This window comes from Astyanax mexicanus, chromosome 3 (assembly GCF_023375975.1).
Source record: "Astyanax mexicanus isolate ESR-SI-001 chromosome 3, AstMex3_surface, whole genome shotgun sequence".
Classification (NCBI taxonomy): Eukaryota; Metazoa; Chordata; class Actinopteri; order Characiformes; family Acestrorhamphidae; genus Astyanax; species Astyanax mexicanus.
In genome coordinates, this window is record NC_064410.1 from 2,808,944 (window position 1) to 2,822,150 (window position 13,207).

Sequence of the window (13,207 nt, forward strand, 5' to 3'; positions counted from 1 at the left end):
AAGAGATAGAGAGAGATGGAGAGAGAGAGATAGAGAGAGATAGAGAGAAAGAGATAGAGAGAGAAATAGAGAGAAAGAGATATATATATAGAGAGAGGTATGTACAGGAGTGTCACAGACTGAGTTCATATAGATCATATAACTTCAATATAATCTACACACATATCCAAACAGTTAATTACAATGGTAATTAATGTCTAATTAACCTTTAGTGAATTGTTTGTGTACCGGTGTACGTCATTTTATTGTGGGCATTGATTAACTGATACATTGTTGTTGTTTTTTCTCAACTAATTGATTAATTTATTATTGATTTGGCAACAACAGTCATACTAATAAATCTTCTTTAAAATTAAATTGAAATTGAATTGAATTGAATAAGAATTGAATCGAATTGAATAAGAAAAAGAGAGAGAGAGAACGAGAGAGAGAGAGAAGATGAGAAAGAGAAAGAAAGAAAGAAAGAACATTAGAGAGTGTGTGAGAGAGAAGATGAGAGAGAAAGAAAGAATATTAGAAAGAGAGTGTAAGAGAGAGAAGATGAGAAAGAGAGAAAGAAAGAAAGAACATTAAACAGAGAGTATGTGAGAGAGAGAAGATGAAAGAGAGAAAGTAAGAAAGAAAGAAAGAACATTAGAAAGAGAGTGTGAGAGAGAGAAGATGAGAGAGAGAAAGGAAGAAAGAACATTAGAAAGAGAGTGTGAGAGAGAGAAGATGAGAGAGAACGAGAGGGAGAAGAATAGAAAGAGAAAGTGTTTGAGAGACGGAGACAATATGAGACGTAGAGAGAGAGATGTTGTGAGAGAGAGAGGGAGAAAGAAAGAAGGTGTGTGAGAGAGAGAGATTGAAAGAGAGAGAGGGTGTGTAGAGAGAGAGAGAGAGAGAGAGAGAGAGGGAGAGAGAGGGAGGGGGATGAAGTATTGCTAACAGTTTCCTCCTTCACTGCAGCTCTCTGGATTAATGCCCAGCCATGGGGGGCTGTGACCTTTCACCCTCAGGCTCTGTAGCTCTTGTGTAAATAGGGAGTGTGAGGTTTGGGTTTCAGGGTGCGCTCTTTATCGCCTCGTTTATCACTGTGTGATAAAAACGCAGAGAAAATGCTGTGCTGCTGCTCAGAATGCTGTGTTTCAGATTCACTAAATACTGTTCAGCCTAGATTTCATACTATTAATACTGTAATTGTAGTCATTTTAGTGAAAACAACACTATTAAACCCGACTGTTTATCCTGCAGTACACTCATTTTCTCCGTATTTCATTAAGTTTGAGTGTAATGTGAAGCTCTGTGTGAATCTTTGAAATGAAGCCAAGTTTCTTCATGCAGTATTGCAGGAGTACTTAATGAAAACATCTTATCTTCCTCTGCTTTATCTCTCTCTCTCTCTCTCTCTCTCTCTCTCTCTCTCTCAGTCTGCCTCGTCTCTGAAGGAGCACGCAGGTGAGGCAGTGGGCGGTCAGTCCGTTAGCCGCGAGTCGAAAGTGAACAGCAGCCACCAGGCTCTGCTTCAACACCTTCTGCTGAAGGAGCAGAACAGACAGCAGAAGATGCTCTCGCCCAGTGCGTACTTACACACCACATCACACTAACACTAATGCTGTAGTCACTGAATACAATCAAATTTTCACAGAAATGTACCAGATATATATATCATATATATTGAAGGACACACCTTCAATTCAGTGTTTTTTTTTTCATTATATTAAAAAAAATTAAATTCTGCATTGTAGATTAATACTAAAGTCATGCAAACTAAGAAGAAAACATTTTTTTTAAAGAAACCAGAAAATGTTTTATATTTTAGATTCTTCAAAGTAGCATCTCTTGCTTAGATTAGACCGTTTTGCACATCTCTGCTGGATTTTCTCAGTCAGCTTTATGAGGTAGAGTTTCCTGGAATTCAGGCTTTCAGTTAACAGCTGTGCTGAACTCATCAAGAGTTAATCACTTAAATTTCTTGTCTCTTAATAAAGTGTTTGAGAGCATCAGTTAAAGTAAAGTAGTGAAGAGGTAGAGTTACAGGTATACAGTGAATAGTTGCTCTATTTGAGTAATGCTCTAATCCAGATTATGAGAAGCAACAACTACTCAACTAAGTAAAGAAAAAAATACCGGTACTCTAAGAATTGAAGGTCGGTCAATCTGAAACATTTTAGGAATTTAAGTAAGATAGTATCTTCAAGTACAGTCATGAAGACCATCAAAAACATAATGATGAAACTGACTCTCATCAGGACCGCCTCGGGAAAGGAAGTGCAAGAGCTTCATCTGTTGCACAGGATACTGAATGCTGAAAGAGATAGTGCTGCAGTTAGCAGCTTATACTTATACTGCTCCAGCCTTGGTGCTGGAGAAACTTCACTGAAACTCTTTTATAATGCTGTACTTCAGTGGGGTGGCTTAACTGTTCCTTATAACCTGGCTGGTAGATTTCATACTACATAAGGTACACCGGATTATAAGGCGCACTGTTGATTTTTGGGGAAATGAAAGGATTTTAAGTGTGCTTTAGAGTCAGAAAAATAAATTAAACCACCATTTTGTGTATTAAAGTTTCACTGATCACTCCCTCTCTCTATATATGATCTCAGGCAGTGCCAGTGTGCTGCCTCAGTCTCCCCTGGCAATGAAGGACCGTTCAGGAGGAGGAGCTCGCCCCAGGTTGCCAAGGCATCGCCCTCTGAACCGGACACAGTCAGCCCCGCTGCCCCACAGCACGCTGGCCCAGCTCGTCCTTCAGCAGCAGCACCACAACTTCGTGGAGAAACAAAAGCAGTACCACCAGCAGATCCATATTAACCAGGTACTGCAGCCCACTGCCAGCATCACTGTAGTTCTGTTACATCAGCATCACTGTAGTTCTGTTACATCAGCATCACTTGTAGTTCTGTTACATCAGCATCACTGTAGTTCTGTTACATCAGCATCACTTGTAGTTCTGTTACATCAGCATCACTGTAGTTCTGCTACATCAGCATCCCTGTAGTTCTGCTACATCAGCATCACTGTAGTTCTGTTACATCAGCATCACTGTAGTTCTGTTACATCAGCATCACTTGTAGTTCTGTTACATCAGCATCACTGTAGTTCTGTTACATCAGCATCACTGTAGTTCTGTTACATCAGCATCACTTGTAGTTCTGTTACATCAGCATCACTGTAGTTCTGTTACATCAGCATCACTGTAGTTCTGTTACATCAGCATCACTTGTAGTTCTGTTACATCAGCATCACTGTAGTTCTGCTAAGGTTTCTTCATCCAGCGTCGAGGAAGGTTTTTTTAGCCAATCTCGACTTCAGATTACTTAGTGGCGATTTTACATTTGCCTTATTGGCAGATTTATGTGAAGCTGGTTTGTACAACATCAGTTATAAATATATATTACCATATAAAATATTAAATATATAGTACCAGTGAAAAATTTCGACAAACTTTTTCTTATTCAACGTTTTTTTAAAATCTTTTTTATCATTTTTTACATTGTAAATTTAATATTGAAGACTCCTTTTACGACACATGTGAAGTCAAACTCCGCCTCTTTTTGAACTGCTGCTGATGCTGTAGCATTGCCGAGTAGCGACTCGGTTCTGATACATCAGCTCACAGATGCAGCCTTGTGCTGATCCACATCACCCTAAGAGTGATGAGGTGATAAAAAGAGCATCATCTACTGTACCCACCCAGAGAGAGCAAGGCCAATTGTGCTCTCTCAGGGCTCCGGCAGCTGATGGCAAGCTGCATGACCTGGATTTAAACCATTGATCTCCCGATCATAGTAGCAGGGCCTTAATCCACTGGATCACTCGAGGACCCTACTTTAGATCTGCAGACTCTTGGTATTTTAATCTCAGTGTCTTCATGAAGGAGAGTCACCTGGAATAGTTTTCTCAGCATCTTGAAGGAAGGAGTTCCTGGAGGTGCTGAACAATAGTTGCTGCTTTTCCTTCACGCTGTGAAGCTCCTGCTCCTCCCAATTAAATCACCTCAAATCACCATCTCAGTTCATCAGATTTAGATCAGGGGATTAACGTGGAGGAATAACACTTTTTTTTTACTGTTTACTACATAATTCCCTTAATTAAGTGTCACTTAATAGTTTCCATGTCCTTAATATTAATCTACAATGTAGAAAATAAATTAATTAAACTTATTTATGACTCTTTAAACTCTTATGTAATACCATTGATTTTGAAAGAAATCAAATGCATCTACCATTCATTCTTTCCATCATCATTAATGACTTTATACACTGGTAAAACATCAGATGGGTGGTTAAATTAGGTATTTAATAGTGTATTTAATGGTGTAAAAAAAACGCTGAACTCTGCAGAACCGCAGTCTCACACCTCTGTGCTATAACTGCAGTCAAGCTGAGACATTTTTATAGAACTATTAATACAGCAGAACCTGTTCTGGGGTCAGTCTCTAAACTGAAACACAGTGATGGGACTCAGGTAAGAGCTCAGGTGTGATCTGAATCTAGAACACGGGATTATACTTAATCCAGACTGAGGGGTTCAGCAGGGCTCTGAGCTGCTGCCCAGACCTGAGCCCACACTCGTTTAAGAGTGTGTGTGTGTGTGTGTGTGAGTGTGTGTGTGTGTGTGTGTGAGGACGCTGAGTGTGAGTTAACGAGGCCTGTGGTTGGTGGTGTAGTGCTGTAGCTGCTGATGGTCTTTTATAAGAGCTCAGGGCTCTTAAAGGGCCGGTATATTAAAGGCCCCTCGCTGCTGCTGCCGGACGGGACAGGAAGTGGCTAAATCCAGCAGGATGTTTACACTGGGGCCGCACTGCCGGGGCCTCAGCTCTTTCTTTCTTTTCTTTATTCCTTCGCTTTCTCTCCTTCTTTCAGTCTCCCTCTCTCCTCTTCTGTTTTCAGCTCCTTCTCTCTTTCTCTGTTGTTATTTCTCTTTTGCTTTCTAGCGTCATTCATACACTTTATCTCCCTTTTTCTCTTTTTCTCTCTCTCTCTCTCTCATTTTCTGTCCTGCTCTTTTTGTCTTTCTCTCTTTCTGATTCTTTCTTCCTCTTTTTCTCTCTTGTTCTTTACTTCTGTCTCTTTTGCTCTTACTTTTTCTCTATTTCTTCCTCTCTTCTTCTCTGTCCTGCTCTTTTTGTCTTTTTACCTCTGTTTCATTTCCTGAAGGCCTAAGAGAGAAGCTGGCTGGCACCGGTGCGTGCAGCTCTGTTATTCTCCTGCTGTATTTCATTCCACACACGTTTTACAGCATCTCTCACTGCAGCTGTTTTAATGTGTTTTTTTATTGCTGGATAACTGCAGCCTGATTGGGTGGCTTGGTTGGAGGAAGCTGACGATTTCCATTCTGATCATTGGACAAAAAGATCAAAAGAAATCCAGTGGCTTATTTGTATCAGAACAGAATAATGACATTGATGTGTCCAGAAAAGTGTTTCAAGTTTTAGAATTTAAATACAGGAAGTGAATAGTCAATTCTTGATATTGATGCATTGGCAAGTTTTTTTTGACAAACTATAAAAAATATTGTGATACCTAAACGATTGGGTCTGATTGGGTTCTAAACCTCATGCAGGTGTTTGTTGCTTTGGAAAAAAGTTAAGAAACCACTTAAAATGATAAGTTTTTTTATTTAACCAAATTAAAACCTCTGGAATATAATAATCAAGAGAAAGATGGATGATCACAAGCCATCAAAACATCAAACTGAACTACTTGAATTTTTGCACCAGGAGTAAAGCAGCATAAAGTTATCCAAAAGCAGTGTGTAAGACTGGTGGAGGAGAACATGATGCCAAGATGCATAAAAAAAATGAAAACTGTGATTAAAAACCAGGGTTATTCCACCAAATATTGATTTCTAAACTTATAAAACTAATATAAATAAGAACTTTTTTCAGAGCCTATTTGTCACCTGATTTACCTACCTGACTCATCCTTTCCCTCCTTTACCAGATGCTGTCTCAGTCCATCGAGCAGCTGAGGAACCCCACCGCCCACCTGGAGGAGGATGAGGAAGGAGTGCTGTTACCTGAGCTTAAAGGCCAGGAGCTCACACTGCCCCCTGCTGGAGTCATCCGCACTCACAGCAGCAACAGCAGCATCAGCAACGGCAGCAGCAGCAGCCGATTAGAGAACGGCACGCAGACGGAGGCTCCCCCAGCGCAGGTGGGGGTGATCAGGGTGAAAGAGGAGCCGCAGGAGCCCGACAGCATGATGGAGGAAGGAGGAGGTGATGGAGGTGCAGCGAGAAGAAGGGATGAGGGGAGAAATTCGAACGAGGAGAATCTGAACGATGCAGCTCTGCTGCAGATCAAGACTGAACAGTACGTTGAGAATATGACGGAGACGGATGTGTGAGACAGAAAGCGAGAGAAAGAATGAAAGAACAGTAAAAGTGCATGATGGAGAGCTGGAGAAGGAACGTGGAAAGATAAAGTACGAGGTTTTCTGAGTAAAATTGTGATAAACAGGATGGACACAAGAGAGTGAAATAGCATCTTTATAACTTATAACTCATCATTTTTCCAGTTTTACCACAATGTTTTCACTTTCCTCTCTTTTCTTCCTTTCATTTTTTAAATTCTGTCTTTTCCAGAGAAGATGAGGACCTATAATAATGACTCTTGTACACCACTACATAGAAGAAACATCTGTACCACTTTAAAATAGGGCTCCTTCACAAAGGGTTTATAAACAGTTTATAAAGGAGTTTATTAATGTTTTATTAATAAGGTTGTAAATACTTTATAAACCATTAATAAGCAGTTATTAATGCCAAATAGTGATTCCACATAAATTTATACTGTTAAAGCTCATATATGGATGCTTATCTTACTTTGTCTGTTCTACCAGTCAGCAGTCATTAACATATCTCTTAATAACATATTTGATATTAATTTTATTGGCCTTGATTAATAATTTATTCATTAATCATAATAATATTGTGTTTGTTTACATTAAATAACATTAAATAACTAAACTGGCTTTCTATATTATTTTATTGTGATGTGAAGTCCATATGCTGACTGATGAAAAAAACTAAGTATGATATGTTTTGCCATTAATAAACTCCCTCTTAAGCCCTATCCTGATGGGATTAGTTTCTCAGGGGGACATCTGTGAAACAATACTGTATTTAACACTTCTACTCAGTGATTAAACTCCTTCATCCGGACTGCAATTGAAAAAAACAGACGATCAGTGTGTTTTTTTGTTGTCACATGACAACACAGTGTTCAGTAGCTCCTCCATTTCCACACGCTGTTGTATTTTTATGTGGATCTCCATGGAAACGCACAGCCTAAGTGTTATTATGGTGCGCGGCAGTGGACAAAGCTATTTTATTAAGGAGGAGACGACACTCAGAGATGTGCGTCCAGACAGGACTAAAATTACCGGAGGACCACGAAAAGAGTTCAGAAAATTAGGCCTATTAACTATCTATAAACCCTTTTTATAAAAAAGCCTTATTTTAAAGTGGTACCAAAACATGTAATTTAACATCTAACAATATCCCCTAACTCCAAATGTCCAAAATGTTTGAAGTTCTAAATTGTGTTTCTTTAGTTTTGCACTGGAGCTACAAAGGAAAAGTGCAGAACTGTGCCAAAGTCTTAGAACAACTTTGATTTGTGGGATTTCTAGTCAAAAAAGCCAAAGTGATAATATTTAACTTAAATATCCTGATATTTAAATATCCTGAATGGACATGCAAAAAATTGAGATGATACAAAACAGAAATAACTTATTCTAAATTTCTATAACTGAAGTTTGGAGGTATAGAAACTATAAAAGCTATAAAAAATAAAAATGCATCTGCTATTAGATTTATTCCAGCAAATACAATACTGTAGATGAACACCAGAAACTAATCTAGGCTGGAAAAGAAGAAATAAAGGGGGGTGATTGGATTTTCTGCACAGTACTGTAGGTCCTATAAATGAATGAAAGCTTATAGCTTATAGTTAGCACTGTATTAACTACATGTATTTCCAGTACAAAACTAAAGAATTTGCTATTGAAAATTGGTAAAAACCAATATGTTCATCATTACTGTCTCATTATAACAGGGTGGTATGGTTGTTGGTATGGTTTTTGACAAAAACAGACAAAACAAGGAGAGTATTTGATCAAATTAAACAGAATAAAATAAAACAGATGTTCTCAGAACAAATAACTGATCCCCGCAGAATCCAGACCTCAACCTCATTTAATGTATTTGGGATGGCTTGAGATGATACAAAGCAGAAAAGACTCCTTATACATTTCTAAAACTGAATTTTGGGAACTTTGGAGGTATAAAACCCCCTCTCTGCTGATATATGAAGAAACACTGATATTAAAAAGCCTGTTCTGTGTGAGGCTTTCCTCTCTCTTGGATGCTGAGGAGTGATTCTGACCCACGTGTGTCACCGTTACCCACAGATCTGTGCTACTTTTGTGCTCTTTCTCTCCGTTGCCTTCCTTCACGTGTACGTTGTTGTGTGTAATATAGAAAAGCTATGACCACCGAGATTTAACTCTCACTATTCAGGATGCTGATGAGTTGTAGTGTAATCTGCGTCCAGACCCTCACTGACGAACTCCCACAGCATCTCCTCACGTGATCCAACAACTCTTGATAGCGAGCTTTTCAGCTGTTTGTTTACCATAAGTGTACATACGCTGTATGAACCGGGGCGCGGTCCCTTCCTGTATTGAAGAATACTGTTCTGTTGTTTTTAATCTGTTCCTACTTTATTGAGCTTATTTTGGTCCTGTGTGATTCTAAAGGGTTGCCAAGCACATTTTGTCTTCACGTATGCTGTCAGACTCTTACACTGTAAAAAATCAATGAAAAAAATAAAGTTAGGCCAACTTAAAGTGATAAAGTAACTGATTACAGTGTGTTTTTCAACTTAGACTGAGTTATACATTTTTCTTCATTTTAATTCACATTGTATGGTTGTGCATCCCAGTCTGATCAACAATATGTTTTAAAAATAGCTCTGGAAAAAAATTAAGAAGAGACCACTTCAGTTTCTGAATCAGTTTCTCTGATTTTGCTATTTATAGGTTTATATTTGAGTAAAATGAACATTGTTGTTTTATTCTATAAACTACAGACAACATTTCTCCCAAATTCCAAATAAAAATATTGTCATTTATAGCATTTATTTACAGAAAATGAGAAATGACTAAAATAACAAAAAAGATGCAGAGTTTTCAGACCTCAAATAATGCAAAGAAAACAAGTTCATATTGATAAAGTTTTAAGAGTTCAGAAATCAATATTTGGTGGAATAACCCTGGTCTGGTTTTTAATCACAGTTTTCATATCTTGGCATCATGTTCTCCTCCACCAGTCTTACACACTGCTTTTGGATACTTTTATGCCACTCCTGCCACTATGATCGGGAGATTGCTGGTTTGAATCCAGTCATGCAGCTTGCCGTGAGCTGCTGGAGCCCTGCGAGAGCACAATTGGTCTTGCTCTCTCTGGGTGGGTACAGTAGAAGTCCATGCTATGCTTGGACTTAGCAACTGCATAGCAGCCACCTTGCAAAACACTACAGCACCCATCTATTAAACCTAGTCCTTAGCAACCACCTAGTAAGACCATAGCAACCACCAAGTGTTGGTGCACGTCTTGCTGGAGCATCTGTGACCAAGACAGCAAGTCTTTGTGATGCATCAAGAGCCACTGTATCCAGGGTAATGTCAGCATACCACCAAGAAGGACCAACCACATCCAACAGGATTAACTGTGGACGCTGTAAGAGGAAGCTGTCTGAAAGGGATATTCGGGTGCTAACCCGGATTGTATCCAAAAAACATAAAACCACGGCTGATCAAATCACGCAGAATTCAATGTGCACCTCAACTCTCCTGTTTCCACCAGAACTGTCCGTCACCTTAATCAATTACTGTGCTCTAAAACCAGGTGTTTCAGTTTCATTGTCCAACACCTTTATCTTTTCTAACAAAATAAAGACCTTCTCTGTGCATCACGTCTGGAAAAAAGAAGAGCATCATGTGATCAGTATACTGGACTTAGATGCAGTGGCATGTTTTGACTGTGTGTGGTCTTGGTTATTTCGCATAAATTGGTTGAGTGCACACACACACACACACTGCTACAGTTGTGGTCAAAAGTTTACATACACTTGTAAAAAAACATAATGTTATGGCTGTCTTGAGTTTTCAGTAAGTTCTACAACTCTTATTTTTCTGTGATAGAGTGATCGGAACACATACATGTTTGTCACAAAAAACAGTCATAAAATTTGGTTCTTTCATAAATTTATTATGGGTCTGCTGAAAATGTCACCAAATCTGCTGGGTCAAAAATATACATACAGCAACATTAGTATTTGGTTACATGTCCCTTGGCCATTTTCACGGCAACTAGGCGCTTTTGGTAGCCATCCACAAGCTCCTGGCAAGCTTCAGGTCGAATGTTTGACCACTCTTCTTGACAGAATTGGTGCAGTTCAGCTAAATGTGATGGTTTTCTTGCATGAACCCGTTTCTTTAGCACTGTCCACATGTTCTCAATGGGGTTTAAGTCAGGACTTTGGGAAGGCCATTCTAAAACCTTAATTCTAGCCTGGTTTAGCCATTCCTTTACCACTTTTGATGTGTGTTTTGGGTCATTGTCTTGTTGGAACACCCAACTGCGCCCAAGACCCAACCTTCGGGCTGATGGTTTTAAGTTTTCCTGCAGAATTTGGAGGTAATCCTCCTTCTTCATTATCCCATTTACTTTCTGCAAAGAACCAGTTCTACTGGCAGCAAAACATCCCCAGAGCATAATACTACCACCACCATGCTTGACAGTAGGCATGGTGTTCCTGGGATTAAAGGCCTCACCTTTTCTCCTCCAAACATATTGCTGGGTGTTGTGGCCAAACAGCTCAATTTTTGTTTCGTCTGACCAGAGAACTTTCCTCCAGAAGGTTTTATCTTTGTCCATGTGATCAGCAGCAAACTTCAGCCGAGTCTTAAGGTGCCTTTTCTGGAGCAAGGGCTTCTTTCTTGCACGGCAGCCTCTCAGTCCATGGCGATGTAAAACACGCTTGACTGTGGAGACTGACACCTGTGTTCCATCAGCTTCCAAATCCTTGCAGACCTGCTTCTTGGTGATTCTTGGTTGACTCTTGACCATCCTGACCAATCTCCTCTCGGCAGCATGCTAGCTTGCGTTTTCTTCCTGATCGTGGCAGTGACACAACTGTTCCATGCACTTTATACTTGCGTATAATTGTCTGCACAGTTGCTCTTGGGACCTGTAGCTGCTTTGAAATGGCTCCAAGTGACTTCCCTGACTTGTTCAAGTCAATAATTCGCTTTTTCAGATCCACACTGAGTTCCTTTGACTTTCCCATTGTAGCTTTTGTAGCTGAGTCTAATCACTGGGTCAAATGAGCCCTATTTAAATGGGCTCATGAGAAGTCAACAGCTGTAGTCAATCAGAATCACTTACAAGAAGTGAAGAGGCCATGACATGAAGCTAATTTGATTGACACAACTCGCTACATCACCAAAATTGACAAATTTTGTTGCTGTATGTATATTTTTGACCCAGCAGATTTGGTGACATTTTCAGCAGACCCATAATAAATTTATGAAAGAACCAAATTTTATGACTGTTTTTTGTGACAAACATGTATGTGTTCCGATCACTCTATCACAGAAAAATAAGAGTTGTAGAACTTATTGAAAACTCAAGACAGCCATAACATTATGTTTTTTTACAAGTGTATGTAAACTTTTGACCACAACTGTATGTCTTTGCATGCACAGCTGGCCAGACTGATTCCTTTGGGATGCATAAAGTAGTGTAAAGCTGGGATATCACTTGCTGATCTTGCTTACAGTACAGTAGTGTGTTATGGACCTGTCAGATATGGACATAACCTCTTATATCACATCCTGATATATCTCCGCCTGGACATGAGTGTCACTCTTTAAAGTGACACAGCATTCATTAGCCTAATCATTTATCTAATAAAATTAATTTAAATATTCAGAAAATCTTACAGCACTTCATGCTTCCCTCTGCTGACAACTTTTATGGAGATGCAGATTTTATTTTCCAGCAGGACTTGGCACACTGCCCACACTGCCAAAATTCCCAATTGGTCTTATATAATATTCTCATTTTCTGAGATACAGATTTTCGGGTTTTTATTGGCTCTAAGCCATAACCATCAACAATAAAAGAAATAAACGCTTAAAATAGATCACCCTGTGTGTAATACATCTATATAATATATATAATACAGCTCTGGAAAAAAATAAGATATTATTTCAGTTTCTATATCAGTTTCTAGGTATATGTTTGAGTAAAACGACCATTGTTGTTTTATCTGCAGAAAGTGAGAAATGTCTGAAATAACAAAAAAAGATGCTGCGCTTTCAGACCTCAAATAATACAAAGAAAACAAATTTATATTCATTTTACAAGTTTTACGAGTTCAGAAATCAGTATTTGTTGGAATAACCCTGGTTTTGAATCACAGTTTTCATGCTTTGTCATCTTGGCTTCCTGTTCTCCTCCACCAGTCTTACACACTGCTTTTGGATAACTTTATGCTGCTTTACTCCTGGTGCAAAACTTCAAGCAGTTCAGCTTGGTTCAGTTTGATGGCTTGTGATCATCCATCTTCCTCTTGATTATATTTTATAGGTTTTCAATTAGGTAAAATCAAAGAAACTCATCATTTTTAAGTGCTCTCTTATTTTTTTTCCAGAGCTTATATAGAGCTTCACATTTTGAACTGAATTACATTTTGAAATGAAGTAGCTTTTCAATGATATTCTATTTATTTCTCTTTCTGATATGCACTAATTTAAGGGCACTACCTACATTGGCTGCACTCTACCACCACAGATTTGAACAATATCAAGAAAAAATGCCATTAGGTTGTAGGCCGTGTTTACACTGATATTAAAGCTTATAAATGAAAGTTGTTTCTACAGCTTAACTCTTAACCCACTCAAATCGAGCTTATTACACTTTACTGTGTGGAGTATGGGGGGGTTTACCCATGTAAACCCATGGGCTTCCCAGTCCCCCAGGCCTCCTGCTGTAGAAGTGCTGACTCTGGATCAGCTGAATGGTGGTGAAGGGCTGGTTGAGAATGTTGGCGCTCTGATCCTGGACCAGTTCTGCTTTTTTAGAGCAGGTATAAGTGCCAGAGAGCGAGGGTCCAGGTCCAGCTCTTAGCCTGGCTTCAGTTTTGACC

At 39.1% G+C, this 13,207-nt stretch overlaps 1 protein-coding gene across 3 annotated transcripts in view; it reads left to right on the top strand.

Moving 5' to 3' along the window:
* LOC103037797 (histone deacetylase 9-B) overlaps positions 1–9,131 on the top strand; it is a 69,503-nt gene extending 60,372 nt beyond the window's left edge. For all 3 annotated transcript variants that reach the window (XM_049475722.1, XM_049475723.1, XM_049475721.1), the window contains 3 exons: positions 1,410–1,557; positions 2,589–2,800; positions 5,931–9,131. In XM_049475722.1, the coding sequence (XP_049331679.1) occupies positions 1,410–1,557; positions 2,589–2,800; positions 5,931–6,335 (765 nt within the window). In that variant the 3' untranslated portion in view covers positions 6,336–9,131. The remainder of the gene's footprint in view (positions 1–1,409; positions 1,558–2,588; positions 2,801–5,930) is intronic.
* Positions 9,132–13,207: the final 4,076 nt, after the last annotated feature.